We start from the raw sequence: 20005 nt of genomic DNA on the forward strand, positions 1-20005 counted from the left end.
TACAGGATTCCCTCGTAAACGTTGGCTGCAAATAGATTCTTCCCACCCACTCTAACTGTGCAACTGTTGTCATTAGAATTAATTGCAGAGAAAAAACATATTTACAGTACAAGTTTTACAAAGAGATTTTGACACAGATGAATTTCTACGGTTTTTGCAATTAAAGACAACCTGCGGCAAGTGCAGCCTGCAAGCATTTGCATTAAATAATCTGTTCGTAGCACAGTGATTAGCAAATGAATAATAAATTAAACGGCAGAAACCTGCCACTGCTTCTTTACTTTGTATGCAAATAATGACAGGGGGAGGGTTGTGGTCACCACTAACCACCCAAGATGTAATTCACTAATTCATTAACACAATTACCATTATCTGTTCGCCACTATCTTTGCTAATCAGACAGAATATGTAATGATAAAGGCTGTTTCCTGCTGTCATTGGGAAGTACCGGGTTATTCTCTGGTGAGGTTACCCCTACTCACATTAATGCCTTGGCACTTGACTGATGCAGGTACTTAGTATCCTGTGGTCAGGCCCGAACTGAAGGTTGTGAGTGTTTGTGGTGGAAAGGACTGTTTGTATAAACATAAGGCGCTCTCTGTAAAAGATACTAATATTTCCGTATTATCTAACAACGAGAATCCTGCAACACTTTTTTTTACACATAAAAGTGGGTATTCACGTTATTCTTCAAGTAACTGGTCACTCCCCCCCCCCCCCCCGCCCTGGAGAAATTCAGTGAGGGTCGGATAACCTGCAGACATGTCGATAATTAAGACAAGTTTTACAGTAAGGAGCATTTTAGACTTACCCGATCAACGCGAAGTGGATCGCCTATCAATTAATCGGCAATGCAATCGTGGAGATGAGAAAGCAATTCAACCTGCTGCCATTAAGCAAGAAATGGACCAGCAATCGCATCGAGACCATCCCAAATCATCTTATCCAGGGTGGCTTGACTCTGACAGAATGTGTAAGTAACGCAGCTCCATTCTTATCTTCACACTGAGATCCGCCGCTCCAGTAACCCCAGTCACACCAGTGCACAATCATTTTAAGAAATAGAAACCTGTATTTTTCTTGTAGCATCGGACGAAAGCAGCACAGACACGGCTCCGGCGGATTGTATCCCAAGGAGAGATTCTGGATCCATCATGGGGAACGAGAAGAAGAAAAAACGACGAGTTTTGTTCTCCAAGGCACAGACCCTTGAGCTGGAACGAAGATTCCGACAGCAGCGCTACCTGTCTGCTCCTGAACGCGAACACCTCGCCCGTCTGTTGAGTCTGACCCCGACCCAGGTGAAGATCTGGTTCCAGAACCACAGGTATAAAATAAAGAGAGCCCGAGTTGACGGTACCCTAGAAACAGACGCCAACCAGTCTTCCTTCGTCCGGAGAGTGGCAGTGCCAGTGCTGATCAGAGATGGAAAACCTTGTCACACTTGCTCCATCACCTCCGTAAAACTCCAGGACAAGCCAAGCGGCACTGTCCAACCCAATAGTTCCTACGCAGCTTTTACACTTCACGGTTTTCAACACATACAACATACTGCACCATTTGGCATCTTCCCTGGCTACCAGCACTTAACGCACCCTGCAATGCAAAGACAGCAGTGGAATTGGTGAATGAACCCAGGACCTTTTGAACTCTAATAAATGATGCTAATATTTGATGTACAGAATCATGACTTGATGCTTTGGTGAGTTCATAGGTGGTTGGCCTGCCTGGCAGAATTGCATTTGGTGCTGTTTTTGTTGCAAGTAATCAGCATTGGTAGACCACTAAACAGGTACTGACTTTGCAGTTCTTAGGATATTGCTGATTTCTTGATAACGTGCAAGTCTCGTATTCCAGATTTGCTAAGAAATAACTTAAAGCTTTTGGGATATAACCTAAGCTACAAACTCTAAACTACATGGCTGCAAGTTTTCAATCTGTACGGAGAAGGATTTAAAACAATAGTTTGGTACTTTTGTAATTTCTGTAATCTGTAATTTCATGTCTGTAGAAATAAAGCTGCAATAAGTTACTTTACAAATGAAATATTGTATTTCGAGTTTTTGAAAATTAGCTACCAAATACATTACATTAATACGCATATCTTATTGTTACGTTGAAAATATTAGATTTCATAGTTGTATGTAGTAATATATTAGTAATGTTTAAAATAAATTGCAATGTTTATTGTTTGAATTTCTCAGTCCTAAAAACGAGGTTATATTTGATATCCTGATAGGACCATTTCCTTCTTTTCAAGGGGGTGATAGATTGATTAGACCATCTATATTCATTGCTACAACCTCATGTTTTCTGAGGTTTTACGTTGAAGATGCCAATGCTCTAAATTTAAATTCTGAACCAGATGTGATGATTTGTGTATTTGTGCACATTAATTGATTGGATATTGACAGATAATGGGTTTAGGAAGAAGTTCTCTATTGGTTACTGAAATCCACCAATAATAGAGAATTAATATATTTCACGGGGGAAATGAAATTAAACGCAAGAAATAATAGTCTGTTTTCAATTGAAACAGAGTGACAATTACGCTCCCCTTTTTAAAAACAATCAGAGTAAAGTTACACATAGGCATACATTGCAGTACATTGGTAATGTGAACTAGCATGCTGTTAGATTAAATCAATATCTGTAATATGAAATAAAATGGTAGTCTTATGATATTATAGAAGACGAGTAACCATCCTTTGACGTTAAGTAGCCACGGAACTGTCCAAACGAACGGTTGGCTCTTGTCCTTGAACAAAACGATTACTTTTCTCCTTCCATCCTTGAGTGGCAAGTAAAAAATAACTGAAAGTTAAATACGTTGTCACGTGTATGCGTTAAAACACGTCCATAATATCCACAGGTGACTCCACTTTGATGATAAGACAACTGTTGATCATTCCTAATTTCTGGCTTTGGAGGTTCACGTAAACTGGATGGTTGCACACTGCACACGTTTCATGTTCGTTTTACATTTTGTATTTGTGGCCCTTGACAGTCTGCTAATCTCGACTCCAAATACTTTGTTAAACAATCTGTATATTTTACGCAAACATCGTACATAATTGTATAATTCTAAAAGTATGAACACATAAATTCAGCACAATAGGCAGTTATTTGGTTTCAATTATATACCAATTATATATTGTCCAGTTTGTGTTTATACATAGAGCCTTGAATTTTTTTTAACGAATGTTTTCCTTTTCAAAAGTTTTTGGCTACGTTTGAGATGTGAGTAAATGCATCTCCATACTGTTTTGTGTTCTGCTACGATTTCCTCTATACTTTGAGAACCATTAAAAGGATATTTAAGTATTTGAGTTCATTAATACTGTCATTTAGTTGTAACATTCGCATATCACTCTGTAAGTGGTAAATTCAGAATTCACTGTTACCGAGGTATTGGTCACATTTTATAAGAAAACGTATCAATTTCCATTCTAGTCACCGTATAACAGTGTTTTAAATAGCATGTGAAACGCTTATACTAAAACACAACTACTCTGTGAATCCCTAGGGAATAGCATGTGTCTTATTTAGTCATAAACAATAGATTCACTCAGTGCAAGTTTGTTTAAAGTTCAGAGGCTAGTTGTGGCAGCCGAAATAAGGAAGAAATGAATTCAAAGATAGGCGATCCAACATTTTATAGTGAATAAGAATTCAAAACTATCCAATCATCCAAAGATTTATTTTTCACCTTTAAACGGCAAATGGAAAGAAAATAGAAATGTATTTATTAATGACGCAGTACTCTTCTTTTCTAATTCAGTATAGCTGAACTGAAAACGATACAAGGATCTCACTATTATTCTCATACGCTTTCACGGTATTTCTTTTCTTTATAAGAGATCTGTGAGATACATTGATGTTCAGAATTATTTCGAGTAGAAAACTCGATGTGTGCTGAATATTGAGATAGTTTCAAATGCTGCTCTTTATCTGTAATGTTCGAGATATAAACAACTGTTTCCAATATGTATAGCTTGAAATGCAATGTTTGATTAAACAACGAGTTTTTTTTAAAAGACCATGATCTATATTGAAGTATAAGTTATAATTCTGCGTATGGAAGAACTTTTAAATAATGGAGTTTACATATTCATCAAGGAAATCAGGATTAACTTTAACCCGTGTCAAAGACCAGCGTGTGATTAAATGTGTGTTTAAATGCTAATTGTCAATTTAGAGCTAAACGTTTACATTCATTACGCGTTTAATATTACTTCAGAACATAGTTTACATTTTTCAAAGAAAACTTTTTGCTTTGCAAAGTAAGTGCATTCAACTGAACATATCTGAACAGTTCAGCTCACAAAGTTGTATTTTGTCTCGAGAGTAAAAATGCGTAAGGTGTGTTTTTTTCTAAGCACTCATTTTAACGTGTAACGGTGCCACGCTGTGCTCATAAAAGTTCATTTCTACATTACAAAACTAATTTTGAAAAACGATAAGAGTTTCACGAGGCTAAGTTAAGTATTTCCTATATTGCTTACATTGAACCCCTAAAGTATGGGATCGGTGTTTCAAAAAGCCACACGAACGCCCTATTCACCAATTGCATATCAAACAAGTGTCTTAGGAAACCCACAACGCTCTGATTGTTTCAGAGAATCACTGCGTGCATTTAGAAAACTGACAGCACACACTCTCTCCAGATCTAATCAAGAATCGTAGCAAGACTCGGATCTTACTGTGCATGTATGGTGGCGGAGGGGGGGGGGGGGGGGAAGGTTAAGCAGTTTATATCGGCACAATACGTACTAAAAAAAAACGGTAAAAGGGAAGGTTGTTGGAAAGAGAAAGTGAAATGTAGGAGGCGTACATTTTGATGAACGTTGCTGCGTGTCTCGACCCTATGTTGTCTTTGCTGCCTGTTGGGCAGGGTTGGGGCTGGCACCGTCACCTGGGCTCTTTGTCTCAGCTGATGTCCTCCGTGTATTCCATATGGATGTGGCGAAGCCTCAGAGAATCTTCAACAGAATTCACCATTTAAACCCTCTTTGTGTACTGGGCTGAAAGGACCATTGTCGGATGTGAATAGGATGCAGACAAATTCCGCAGTGTTTCAATTCAGAACTTTTTAATCAGTCCCCGGTGACAATTTTATGGTTTAGAGGGAGGGCACAATAGCATCTTTTAAAACATTGTAACCTTCGTGAAAACAAAGGACATGATTTTGATGAGATCACAATAACTGTTTTGGAACTGGTGATCTTGTTAACACATTACTGTGTTTCAAAGGAATGTTAACATATATCCATTAATATAATTCGGTGCAAGGACTGACGTTTTAAACGTGCAAATGTATCACTATCTCCATTCTCACTGTTCTAATTCGGACTGTTTTCCTTTATGCGTTCATACCACTGAGTTTTCAATGTAAAAATATAATACATGCAACCATCACGCTTCCAGGATTTTGAAAGAACATAAAAGTACATTCCAGGATGTTTACTTATTTCCTCATGTTCCCTTGACTAAAACTATAAAACTGTTCTTTACTATATTCTAATTTATTTGCATTGGAGTCCTGTAGCTCAGTAGTCAGAGCAATCGCTTTGCAAATGAGAGACTGGAGTTCAATTCCAGGCAGGGCGAAACCTTGGGCAAGTTTCCTTACTCCACACGCCTAATAATAATCCCTCCAAAAAACAAAACAATAATAAATTGGTCATTTTCAATCCATGACTGTTTGTGGGACATTGCTGTGCACATTTGGCTGCCGCATTCGCCCACAAATATACAGTCAATTCACTTTACAGTATATTCTGTGAAGCGCTTTGGGACGTCTAGAAGATGTGAAAAGTGCTATATCAAATGCAAGGATTATTATTGTCCCAATTTCTTAGTTTATAATAATAATCCTTGCATTTGATATAGCACCGTATCATGTCTTTGCGCCATCTCAAAGCGCTTCACAGAATATACTTTAAAGTGAATTGACTGTATAGTTTGTCAATGAAACGCAGCAGCCATTTGTGCAAAGCAGTATCCCACAACCAATCGTGGATTGAGTGACCAATTTTATTATTTTTTGAAGGAATTATTATCCCTGAAAAACAATCCACCAATCGATTAACAACTGGGTTGTTATTTACTGCTGGGTAAACAGGCATGTGGACTACGAGAACTTCTCCAACATTTTGCACTGCCAGGAATCAAACCCAGGTCTCTCGCTTGCGAGGTGAATGCTCTAACCACTGAGCTACAGGACTCCACTGTTAATCTGAATTAATACAAAGTTAACCTATCTGTACTTTCTAATACTGTATTTTCTATACTCCAAGGAAGTCTTCTTTCAACTGCCTTCTTTCTGGACTATACAGATTAGGGGTGAAATTCTTCTCCTTCTAAAGCAATGGTGAACATTTCTGTGTTAAGCTTTTCCAGTACCTCAACCTCTTTAAACCATAAATCAGACTTGTTGCTCTTCTCCACCCCCTACCCAAACACCTTGCATTTACATAGTGCCTTTCACATAAAAAATCTCTCCAAGTACTTGACAAATTACTGATCAATATTAAACACGGTAAAATTCCAGTGGACGGTAAAGTTACGGTGGACATTGACTTAGTGATGATGGTACAGCAAAGTGAAGGTGAGCAAGAAATACCAATCAAAGGGCCAGACTGAAAAGTAGGCTGGACAGGATTGCATAGTAAGGTGGTGGGAGGCTTTGGAGGGATTTGAACACCAGGCCCAGAATCCTTAATTTCATTCTCTGAAGTACAGGGAGCCATTGGTAGGGAGAAATAAAATGCTTGGAGCCTTGTATGGGAAAGAGCTTAGGCTGCAGAGGTCTGGATCTAGAGAAACTTTTGAAGAATGGAGCTGGGGAGGATGGGGAGGTGAACTTTGGAAAAATCTATCCTTGAAGTAACAAATGCATAAATAAGTTTTTTGTCAGCAGCAGTGATAGCGAAGGAGCAGCATAAGAAGGAAAAGTCCTAGATGTGTAAGACGGTAGTCTTGATAATTGATCAGATGTGGAGTTTGAAACTCAATTCAACATAAAGCAAGAGCAAGGTTGAACACCTCAACCAATGTAAAAATTGTACTTGTAATTTTTGAGGCATTGCCACCCCTGTACTCCATCTATGGTCAGACACAATTCATTATAGAGCCCTGGGATAATCACTGGAGAATTATACTATACTATATATCCCACCATTCTGTGTAACTTTAAATACAAAATATGATTACTTTGCCTCATAGTCCTAACATGAAAATATTGAGTTTACCCTTACTTCCGGTTCCCTTTTCTAGGAATCTCTGTGCAGTACAATAATATTCATTGTATACTTATGATGCAGATATTCTAACTGAATGTACAATACTTTGCATTTGTTTTTTTATAATAGCCTTTTGCCTGCAGAATTGTATATTGGAATTCTTCTGTTACATTTTGTTCCATTCCCATGTGTCTAATTCTCTCTTTATTTTAGTATGGTCCAAAACAAATATGCTAAATTTGCATTCAAAATGTTTGATAATCTGGAAGATTTACATTCTTTTTCTACCATTCCAAGAGCAAGTTATATTGGAATTGCAACAAACCAAAGAGGAAAACAGAATAGGAAACTTTTGCAAAAAAAATTAATTGTATGTTCTTGGAACTGTATTAAGATAAATATTACAGCATAATCCTTGCATTTGAAATAGCATGTTTCATATTGGGAGAATATCTCAAAGCATGTCACAGGATTTATTGTAAAGTACAATGACTGATTTTGTAGAGGAACATGGTTGTTGATTTGCATACAGTAATATTCCACAAACAGCCATGAAATGAATGAATGGTTTTATCTGGAGGATTGTTGACCATGACACAGAGAGAAACTCCTTCTCTTTTTGAATAATGTTGTGGGAATTTAATGTCCACTTGAATAGGCAGGCAAGACCTTGGCTTAATGTCTCATCGAATGGATTGTAGTTCTGACAATCTAGCACATCCCCAGCAATGCGTTGGACTTGGTGAGTTCAAAGCTGACATGGGTCTTGAAACTACAACTTTCTGACTCAGAGGTGAGGATGATACCAACTGAGCCAAGTTGACTAATTCTGACTGACTGTCAGAGATAAAGCAACTTTCGATTAAAGATGGTTTTAGGAACTACAACACACTCACAAGATTTAATTCTATTTGAACCACAACTATTATCCACTAGATGGGTGAATGCATATAACAAATTGTCTTTATGCAATAGAGAAACCAATGTAGATGAATAGCTTAACATGTGCCATTCTTTTTATTTAGAGTCAGGTGAATGACTACATTGATGGTTCAATGCACCCCAAACTTGAAGAGTAGCACAGGAGCAAGAGAGAATGAAACCAAAGGCGATGGAAGGATCACCTGTCATAAGGCAAGCCTAATTAGCATTTGCATTCATATCTTACAATAGATAGAATAAAGTACCTTCCAAATCTCACATTGGACTGCTGACCTAATAAGACCACCTAGGTCAGCAGTTCAACATGCTGATTATATTGAAGTTAATATTGATTGTGCTTATGAAATTAATATATATGTACAACAAAGTATATTTAATAAGCACCATGACTATTTACTGATGAACAGAATTTGTATTATATAAAAAGGTAATAAACAGAAATATGAATATGTTTGTAATAAATAGGATTTTACAATTTCTGTAGGATTGGTGGCTCTACTACATAACTACAAACAATGCTAAATAAGTGATTCAGTATTGCGCAAAATACAGTTTAAAATTTACACAGAATTTCCATTCTCCTTCAAAATACAAAGTACAAACTATATAATTATAAATTATATTCCAATTCAGAGGATCAGAAACTGTCTACAAAATCTGTAACATTAATTATATCGTAGCTATTTCTTCTCCACAAAATTTGCCTTTATCTTTGAGGATGATTTGTTAAAGTTACTAGCACAAATGTAGTCTTCAGAAGATTCATTATAATGATAAGAACATATATACCTTTATCTAATATTTACTCTAGCATGTTTGAACAATGTTTAGCGGTTACAATTTTTTTAAAGTAATTTTTTTGATCTCCACTGAACTATGGTACTGTCCTTCTGCAAGCAAAGGTTTGACAAGAAATTGAAAGAGTGGAGAAGCTTGATGGAATTACTTACATTAGAAATACTCTTGATTGCATTATTTATTAACTGTTAAATGATAATAACTGTTTATGGATTGCAATATTTATTAACACATTATAATGCAGTTCAAAATGCATGGAATGCATCCAGAGGAAGATGGTTGCACTGATAATTTGTGCATATTAACTTGAATGACTGCTCCTGAAAATCAATAAGGAAGATTACCAAGAAAATGAAATAAACAAACATGTTAAATATCAATCCCATTATTGCTGTGAAAAACAAATATGCTATCACGTGAATTGCAAAGAGTTCTCACTGTACCAATATTAAACACTCACTAGAAATCTTCTCTATTCAGTGTGAGCAATACATACAGGTACAATACTCCAATAAATTAAAATGTATTGAGAACGACAATACAATTGTTGATGAAAGAAATTGAGCGGGTATAATTTAACCTTGTGCAAACTTTATTCCTAATCTTGTGTGTAAGATGTGTTTGAAGTGTTCTGATGGAAACAATGTCCTTGTTCGTCTTTTTTACATTGCCCTTTAGGAGTAATTCTCTGAATCTAAAAGTTGTATTACCACTGCAGTGTTTGGCATATCTGTCCAAAATGTTGTGGTCCTAATATGAAGTTAATCTGCAAGTTATTGCACATTTTGGACACCAACATTGTTTCTTCACATTTAAATCATGACTTCGTATTTGTGGCTTTAATGAAACAATTCAGTCAATACTGAAGAAACTCACAGATTATCATTTGAAAGATGTTGTACTAGCGCAGTATCGTACTAGGAGTCCTGTAGCTCAGTGGTTAGAGCACTCGCCTCGCAAGCGAGAGACCTGGGTTTGATTCCCGGCAGGTCGAAACGTTGGGCAAGTTTCCTTACTCCACACGCCTGATAATAATCCCTCAAGAAAAAAAAACAATAATAACTTCAATCCAAGACTCTTTGTGGGACACTGCCGTGCGCAATTGACTGCCACGTTTTGCCCACAAATATACGGTGAATTCACTTTACACTTTATTCTGTGAAACGCTTTGAGATGTCTAGAAAATATGAAAAGAGCTATATGAAATGCAAGGATTATTACTGTTATTACTAATAACATCAAATGCACAGATTCCCATCATTGATATTTACCCAATGGATCTCTCCACGTTTTGTCCCACCAGAGAACAGTTGCTTTATCTTTTCATACCACTTGAAATATTTGTTGAACATTGCTGTTTTTTCTTTTGTGTCTTGAGTACCTTTTTAAAGATGAAAAATCACCATCGTAACTTTTTTAAATACAAAATAAGTAACCCAAACATAGATGCTTAACAATTATTTCGTCAGGGAAACAGCCTTAAATGAGTTATTGACCTGAGCAGTTTGGGGGAGCTACCTGTCAGTGATTTCATTATTTCAACTGCTAACAGTACTAACCTTCTCCAAACTGCCCCCAATATTACAAGATAAAGGGTAACATTGTATTTGAAGTCGTTCTGCTTTGATCATGTGAACTATTTTAAAACTTTACTTTTGAGTCCAGATAGGTAGCATCTGGCATCACTATGGATCATAGTGGTTTAAGTTAAGTAATATGATTTCGGGTCACCGATCATTTTATTTTATGTATTTGGTTTGCAAAACAAACTTTTTTTTTAAAAAAAGGAGGTTAAAACTTAAAGCCCAGAGAGTCCACAGCAGCAGCTCTAAACCTCTAAATGTTAGAAAAGTCAGAAAGTTCCATCATAACATCTCTTAACACTAACATTTCTGCTTGTGCGTTATAATTCTGCTGTGTCTGAGCAGAAGAGCAGGACTGTATATTCTGTATTCTATTGTATAAAACCGCAAACCGTTTTCATATATAACTCGGTGGAATCTGCTCACGCTATTCTCATACATTATTTTCGGAACAGTGCTGCGCCAATTGGAGACCCGATTTCAGTGCAAGACATTGGGACACGACAGGAACACCAGACGTTGCTGCTGCTTGTGGAGGGTCGCCCTCAAGCTTCAGATTTTTTGTGATCCTCCAAAGAATATCTTACGAGGCAATTTCCAGTTCCCGGGTTTGACGTATGGTTTCATCTGTGTTCCGCAATTGCAGTGCATCATTTGCAGCACCATTCCGAAGTAACCAGAGAATCAAACCATAGCTTAAAGGGCGTTAAAGATTATGGGTCGCGTTTGGTCGGTATTGATGCCCTCTTAAACACATAATGGATTCCACCAAATAACTGCTGAAGAATCCACATTGAGCAAACTGTTAAAGTATCCAAGACGTCAAACAACAACAACAACTTGCGCTTGGAAAGCGCCCTCCACGCAGGGTGGCGTCTCAGAGCGCTTAACAGCAGCGGAGTCTGACTCCGAGGCGGGGAGGGAGGTGACTGTAAGCACGGTCCAAAGGCAGGGTTTTCATAAGGGCCTTGAAGAAGGGGAGAGAGGGGCAAAGCGGAGGGATTGGGGGAGAGTGGTGGTTTTTGATATGGAACTTCACTGCAACTTCTACGGATTGTATGTATTTTTTTATCTGTAGAATTCCACAAAGGAGGTTTGCATTTAGCTTTCGCGTTTTTAATAGTATTAAAGAGAAAATAATGTACCGGCTCCAGTAAAATTAAAAACACTCTTACATATTCTCGGCTAATCCAATCGCCGAGACTATTTATATCGTAAAAGCCAAAATAGATGTCCTGGCGAAGCCACTTGCTAAAAGGTAATGTGAGCAGGTGGGCCCTCAACGCGAATCGCTTCAGGTTCACATGGCTTAAACCGAATTTATACTCAGTTTTAGATCAATTTGTCAGGAAAATCGGGTATAATTGGTCCTAATAACTGGAATAAAGAAAATTGCCCCGAAGCTGTGTCATGTAACTGTTCGGAAGAGAATTTAATTTAAAAAATAGATTACGACTGCATTTCTGTTAAACCCTGAGAATAGTTGAAGTATTCCAGAAGAGGGCGTCAGCTCATATAGACATTGGGTTCCATATCTTCAGCATTCAACAGAAAACGGACACTAATCCGTCCTTCTTTTCAATACAGAGTATTATTTTGTGACATTTTAAGTTCGTACTAATGTTGTTTTGCAAAAATATACAATTACGTGGTTCAGAAACTGAACTGTAATTCCTATGTGAACAGATAGAAGTCTTTAATGGAGGTTTTGTAAACTGCTTGCCCATGTGCCCTCAATTATCTACTTATTAACGAATGAAATATTTCCAGAACTTGTATAATTAAGCTCCAGCGTTTGCCCGTGGTTTACACTATCCCAGGATCCCAAACCGTGCAAATCTTAAAATAAGTATAAATTGCTCTTTGAATCGATTGAAAGAAAGCCGGAGCTCACACACCTTTCACTTTGAGCATTTCAATTAGACAAAATAGTCAGCCTCCTCTATCCGCACTCTGGGTGCGAATTAAGTAAATTGAACAAACTTTAAAATGTTCCTTTCGATTTTTCGAACGAACAGTTGGTGTCGCTGTTTTATTAGGATTTGCAGCAATGTTTGTTCGACTGCGGGGCATTCATTCTGCAGCCTCAGCTTTTCAAAAATTGCCATTGGCCCCGAGATCCTGTCAGCTTCGTGTTTCACTGACTTCTTGTGCAGCATAATAGCGCCTTATTATGTAGTCGGAACATGTCAAAGCGCTTCGTGGAATTTAAATGTAGTTAGATTGTGAATTGTGCAGGCAGCCAATTTTTTTTCCACAGCCATTTGTCTCTCAAACAGCCATAACGTGATACAATAAATACAAATGCAAGACCCAGTCTTACTGTATGATTCGCTTTTATGCAACTTAAAAGTCCAACTAATGGTGGCCACATTCTCTTCAGTTGCGAGTAGATTTACATTGACGCGTCTGGAAAGAAACATATTGCAGGTGATCAGTTTTAAGGAGACATTATTTTGTCTTTTGGTCAATTCCTGAGCGATTTTAAATAACTCTTAAATAATAATGTTCTTGGTTTAACCCATTCAGTCTTAAACGCTCTTATCTGTGCACCGTTCAACAGAACGTACAGAACTCGTTTTCCATCCCCAGATGAGAACGATTGTATTCACCCAATGAAAGATCAAACATTCGTCAAAGTCTGATCCTATTTTACTCCAGGGACGTTGGATAGGCAGACAGATCGAGCCAACACAGTGACATCAGTACCGTATTGTCATCCCATATGTGATGTAATATCTAATCCGTAACAGAAATGGTAAAAACAAACCAAAAACAACAACACGGTATATCAACAAGGCTGAGTGTCTGTCTTATGCTTTTAAAAATGCTAATTTCCTCGGATGCATTGTGCAGGAAGGGAACATTGTCCTTCCTCATTGTTTTTCGACTTTTACGCACAACGCCCTTGAACGCCAAAGACAGAGTTTATCTATTCAGTCAATAAATCAAAACGGCCCGATGGCGGGTGAGAGAGAAAACAAGGTGCCCTACAGATACGTACCGTTCTTAGAGACCAGGAAGCTCTGGACTATCCTGGCCCGTTACATTCGGTCGGGAAGACTGTTTAAGGATTTGTGCTCGATGTTCCTATTATCATCTCACCCCAGATGCGAGTCAATCTGTCTGCACTTTGTCCACAGCCAGGAACCCAGGCAGCTGCCTCTTCAGCCTTTATATGTTGTGAATTCACGGTGCTTGGGAGCAGCTTATTCCACGCTTTCGCTACTTGTGTGAAGAAATGACCTATTAACTCCCATTTCCCTCGTGTGATTTCTTGCCTGCCGATTTTTTCAACCTTAATGACCAACACGTCTGCTTCCTCGCAGATCACTTTCCTGTTTTCATTTCGCAATTTACTTGAGCAGTTGATTCATTTCCACTGTAGGAATAAATTGATCGAATCGAGTCTTTGGTAAAGTTTGCCGATCTTTGTCCTGGAAATCTCCTCGGTGAACTTAAACTATTCCCCCTGCCTTCGCTGTTTTCTGTGTATCCCCGCAATGTTCAAGTGCTAGTGTCATGAATGGATTAGAGAGTATCTGTGTTGCTTTGTTGAATTTTTGCCGTACTCTTCGATGCTATGGTTGCCTTTGTCATCGTAACTTGACCATGTGGAGATGCATCCAGAAACTGCCCAACAAGCACCAGGTTGTTTCTGTCCTACATTCGCTAAAGGTATATCTCATTATAACGCCATAACTCAATCATACAGTAATTACTTTGGTTGAGGATAGATGCACTAACCTACATTTGCCACTAAAATTGAATGTCGTTTCTCCTCTTGTATCTTGTAAGAAGCTGAGTGAATTTGTTTGATCTACGTTCTGGGGACATTGCAACCTCCATATTTTCTCTGCTGTGTTATTAACTAGCAAAGTGATAGTTTGAGATCCTCGCATGGCTCTATGTGTGACCTCCCACAAACCACAACAGTGACCAACACGATTTTTTTAAAAAAAGTGAGATTTCAGTTGTGAAGCAAATGTTTTGACCAAGTTATTTATCAATCCACTGATCGTTTCCTTTAGCTGTATCTTTTGAGAGGGCCATTAAGTTAGTAGAAACGTTAAATTATCCGTTTATTCTTAGATTCGGAATAATTGAAAAAAAAGTTATTTCGGGAAGAACATGGTGGTCCAATTGCCTGAGGATACAGTATTATATCACACGCCAAGTGAGAAGAGGTCCTAGACTTCTTTGCCTCAAAAATTTAAAACATTCGCTTGGCTGCATTGTTTACACCCCCCCCCCCCCCCCCCCATGTACCCTTCCACCCCACCCAGACCATCCACACCACCTTCTCTTTCCACCATGGGTCTGCCACTCTCCCCTCCTTGTACTCCTCTGCCCAGATTTCTCCCTCCTCCCTCAACCACAGTCACCTGGATGAAGCTCACCACCTGCTGCCTTGACCCCCTCCCTACACAGCTGCTGGTCAATCAACTACCCCTTTTCTCCACACTGCTGACCGACACATTCAACCAGTCTCTTTCCTCAGGCTCTGTTCCACTCCTCCAACCAACCCTTCCTTGACAAAGTCCTGAAACACATTGTTGCAGGTCAACTTTGGTCACACCTCTCCCTCCACTTCCTGCTCGAGCCCCTGCAGTCTGGTTTTCACTCTGCCCACAGCACAGAGACAGCACTTGTCAAAGTCACAAACAACATTCCCTGTCTGTGACCAGGGCTCCCTCAGCCTCCTTGTCCTCCTGGATCTCTCTGCCGTGTAGCTGACCACGCCATCCTCCTCCATCAGCTCTCCTACCCATCTACCGACCGCACTCGGGTGGTTCCAGTCCTATTTAACTGCCTCCATTTCATCTCAGCAAATGGTTTCTCCTCTCGGCCCCACCCGGTCACCTGCAGGATACCCCAAGGTTCCATCTTTGGCCCTCTTCTTTTCCTTTTCTATGTGCTCCCTCTGGGTGATGTAATCTACAGACACAGGGTAAACTTCCACATATAAGCAGATGACACACAAAACACAAATCTATTGTGCCTCCTCCAGTACCAAATCCAGGTCCGCCGCTGTTCAATCAGCTTGTCTGGCAGACATCAAGGATGAGTATAAACTTCCTGCAGCTGAATATGGTCAAGACGGAAGCCATATTCCTTGGCTCCCGTCAATAGCTTCACTTCTGCACGTCTAACCTCCTCAACCTCCCTGGGTTCTCCCTCAAACTCATCAAAAGAGTACGTAACCTAGGCGTCTGCTTCGTCCCCAAGTTGTCCTTCCTCCCCCACATCGGTCCCTGACCAGGACCGCCTTCTTCTACCTCCGCCACATTGCCCGCCTCCGACTGTACTTTACCCCAAATGCATCCAAATCCCTCATGCATGCATTTGTCACCTCCCACTTGGATTACTCCAATGGACTCTTCGCCAGTCTCCCCAGCTCCACCATTCACAAGATTCAGCTCCCTCAAAACTCTGCTGCCCGCATACAGACCCGGACCAAACTCTGTACTCACATCTCATCAGTTCTTGCCAGGCTCCACTGGCTCCCCATCCATCACCAAACGGATTGACTTCAAGATCCTCACTCTCGTGTTCAAATCCATTCACTCCCTGGCACCTCCCTATCTCTCTGACCTCCTCACTCCCCAATCCACCACCCAGCACCTTTGCTCGACTGGCATTGGCCTCCTGCTTGTCCCTCACACCTTCTGGCCCACCATTGGAGGTTATGCTTTCAGCCACTATGCCCCAAAACTCTGGAACATTCCCTCAATACCCCTGCCTTGCCCCCTCTCTCCCCTCTTTCAAGTCCTGCCTGAAAACTTTCCTCTTTGACTGTGCTTACGGCCACCTCCCCCCTAGCTCTAGATCAGAGTCAGGCTCCGCCATTGTTAAGCACTTTGAGATGTTACCCCATGTGGAGGGTGCTATATAAGTGCTTGTTGTTGTTGTGTTGTACAGTATGTATTTTTAAAAAAATACAGTGCCTATTCTCTATATTAACGTTAATCAACATACAAGCACTTTCTATAATACCCCTTTATTTTATGAAGCTTTTCCAAGGATCAAGCTTCCATCTTCGAAATAAGCACACAAATATCTTTGTCATTTTGTCACCCTGTGACAAAGGAAAGGATATTTTAAATCAACTCCAATGGAAGCTGGCATTGTCAATGGAAGCTAATTGATCTCATTGCCTGGGCAGAAAAGGACTTGGTGGGATTAATTAGAGCTGGTTAGTGAAATTTTGAAATCAGCAAATAATACATCCCAATGAAGTTATATAGAAATTCTAATTAGTCTAAGCTTGCATATGGTCACTTTTTAAGAAGGTGCATTCACATCAACTTGTGTCATTGGATCGCTTACGTCCACCTGAGTAGGCGCACTGGATCTTGGTTGAACGTCTCATCCTCATAGCAGCACATCCACCAATGCTGCTCCACCATACGCTGTATTAATTAAATCAAGGGGTTGAAATGAGCGGAGAAAAAATAAACTGGTATTTCAGGATGGCATTCTGAAATGAATTCTAAAGATTTCCTTTAATAGCTGAATAAAATATATGGTTATACCTTTCTGATGAATTGGGGGAGAAGCTTAAATCATTACATCATTTATTAAGCCAATCTTTACTTAGCCAGTATACTTGGATACTTTCACATTCCCTTAAAAGAAATGTATTGGGTGTAGCAAGAGACTTGGTGTATACACATTGTGAAATTTGTATGTATATATACCATTTTAATGTATTGCTGATTCTAATCCATTCAAGATTGCAATGTGTTTTAATTACTGAATATTTAATTGCTTCAGAATAAATCTACTTTATGACATTTGACTCAGACAATAAGAAGAAAAAAATGCATGGATGGTTGAAAAATATTTTATTTGAAATATCGTCTATTTTAATATATTGTCCTTATCCCTGTGCTTTCCTGGTTCATTTGTCTTTTAGGTCCATTGATTATTCTACAGCCTTACTGATGCTGTTCCATTGTAGTTTTTTTCCTTTTAAGATATTTATTTTTGTATATGTTCACAAAATTCCCAACATTTTCAAGACATGAAAACGGTAGAATATTGTTTACTTCTAATGTATTCATAATTTTACTAAACTAATGGAATATTGGGGCTATCAATTCAGAATGACAAAAATATATATGATCTCAGAGAGTCTGAGAAGATATCTGTATGTGTTTAAAAACGTATATAGTGAAGGCAAACATCACATAAATACTTAGTATGGGGTTGTAATCAGTCCTTCTCTTCCTGAAGTGTCAATTAACTGTTTGGAGATTACAGGTCACTGCCAGGCTTGTCCCAGACATAGTAGTGATCTTAGAGCATGAATGAAAAACATTGTTCTATTGATCACACTGTAACAGGAAGTTACAATGGTCTCTAAAGATTCAAATTCAAGGAATGGTAAAAGTTTCAGAATTAAATAGTTCACTGTTGATGAGATTTTTGTCTATCCATTGCTAAGCCCACCTTTTTCCAGTTTGAATGTCACAAATAGAACTAATTACCACTGTTGTAAAACCAGATACAATATTTTAAAAAACTGAATTTATTTTTCATAAAACCGATTAATGGAGAAAGTAGAAGAGTAATAATATAACATTCCTTGCATTTTGATGTAGCACCTTATCACATAGCTAAAGCGCTTGGCAGGATTTATTGTAATTGTAATGACTGGGTGTTTGTGAGCGGGAAAAATACACTGTAGTGGGGTGTCAGCCTGGACTATGAGTTCAAAGTCCCAATCTGGGGCATCAAACCACATTCTTTTGACTCAGAGGCCAGTCAGTATGCTACTAACTGAGCCAGGCTAACATCTAAGTGAGCACAACTTGTTCGCGATCTTGAGTGGAGTCAGCCTATTCTATTTTACCTCATTCAATCAGGGTTGACTTACCAAATAGTGAGGTTCCTCCTCGGCTTGTTTATTCGAGGTCTGCAGCTACCGGTTTTCATAGACAATGCTCTAGAGGGCGCGTGTGAATGATAAAGTGGTACCCGCTCAATACCTTTTGGTTCACCTAACTATCTGACAATCTCATCTATATGCAAGGATTTCATTAGTACCTTCCATATCCTGTGCTGAACTACCCTGCATTGTCTTTAGTGTCACCGTATACTTTCTTCTATTCCAGTTTTTTTGTAAGTTAGCTCCCTTGACCTGAAACGACAAATGCATTCCTACGTTAGGGTACAGTAATAGTGCTCCGAGTTTGAAGGGCACCCTAAGCGCCTGACGCCTATTTTGCTCCATATAAACATATAGTGCTTCTATTAGGTGACGCAAGTACACGACCAAAGCGGTGTCAGTAAATATATTGAACAACCTCACAAACACATTACGCTGTTTGTGATGTGAAATTACTAGTTGTTTCTCGGAAACTATATCAACATATGCTGTTGCATTAAGGCTACTTCAGCATCATATTGCCTATCCATGTGGAGAGTCATGTATAGATGTCTTTGATACACCAATATCTGATCTGGCAGTGTTATTCTACAACAACAAAATTACATTTATAGAGCACCGGGAGGATGTCCCAAATGTCGGGAGGACGTCCCAAAGTGCTGAACAGTCAGGTGTCGGGGCGCGAGCATAGGGGAGGGGTGGTGTAGGGGTGAGGGAAGGCAGAGAGGTAGGAAGGCGACCAAAGTCACGATCGAAGAGAAGGGTCTTGAGACCGGCCTTGAAGGAGGCAAGGGAGGAAACGAAGCGAAGGGACCATGGGATTGAGTTCACTGATGGTAGGGCAGGTTGGGTGGGAGACATGGAGCAGGCCGGAGCCTGATGAGTGGAGGGAGCGGGAAGGTTGGTAGGAGGGGGAAAGCCATGGATGGCCTTAGAAGTGAGGACGAGCATCTTGAACTCGATCCTCTGGGGGATGGGGAGCGAGTGGAGTTGGGCGAGGGTGGGAGTGATGGTGTCGTGGAGCCTGGTGCACAAGAGTACATGAGCTGCAGAGTTTTGGATGATCTGCAGCTTGCGAAGGGAAGAGTTGGGAAGGCTAATGAGGAGGGAATTCCCGTAGTCCAGCCTTGAGGTGATGAATGCGTGGGTGAGGGTTTCGGCAGCCTGAGAGGTGAGGCAGTGGCGGAGTCTGGCAATGTTGCGGAGGTGGTGGTAGGCAGTACCGATCATGGCAAGGATGTGGGGGAGAAAGGACAGTTCAGGGTCAAACAAGTCACCCAGATTCCTGACTGGCTTAGCGAGGTTGAGTGTGCAGCTGTGGTGCAGAGGCGCTGGCACGAGCCAATCAGGAGGGCCTTGGTCTTGCTGAAATTGAGTTAGAGAAAGTTGACCCTCATCCAGGACTTGATGTCAGACAGGCAGTCGGTCAGGATGCCAGTAGTCCTGAAGTTGAGGGTGGAGGCAGAGATATAGAGTTGGGTGTCATCCGCATACATGTGGAAATTTACCCCATGTCTGCGGATGGTATCACCAAGGGGGAGTAT

General features: G+C 39.7%; 1 protein-coding gene across 1 annotated transcript; it reads left to right on the plus strand.

Moving 5' to 3' along the window:
- The first annotated feature begins 762 nt into the window (after window positions 1-762).
- Window positions 763-1628, plus strand: nkx2.9 (NK2 transcription factor related, locus 9 (Drosophila)). Its single transcript, XM_007893434.2, has 2 exons — window positions 763-973; window positions 1087-1628. The coding sequence occupies exons 1-2, from the start codon at window positions 763-765 to the stop codon at window positions 1626-1628; spliced, it is 753 nt and encodes a 250-aa protein (XP_007891625.2).
- The last annotated feature ends 18377 nt before the right edge of the window (window positions 1629-20005 follow it).

Source organism: Callorhinchus milii, unplaced genomic scaffold, assembly GCF_018977255.1.
Source record: "Callorhinchus milii isolate IMCB2004 unplaced genomic scaffold, IMCB_Cmil_1.0 Scaffold9, whole genome shotgun sequence".
Taxonomy (NCBI): Eukaryota; Metazoa; Chordata; class Chondrichthyes; order Chimaeriformes; family Callorhinchidae; genus Callorhinchus; species Callorhinchus milii.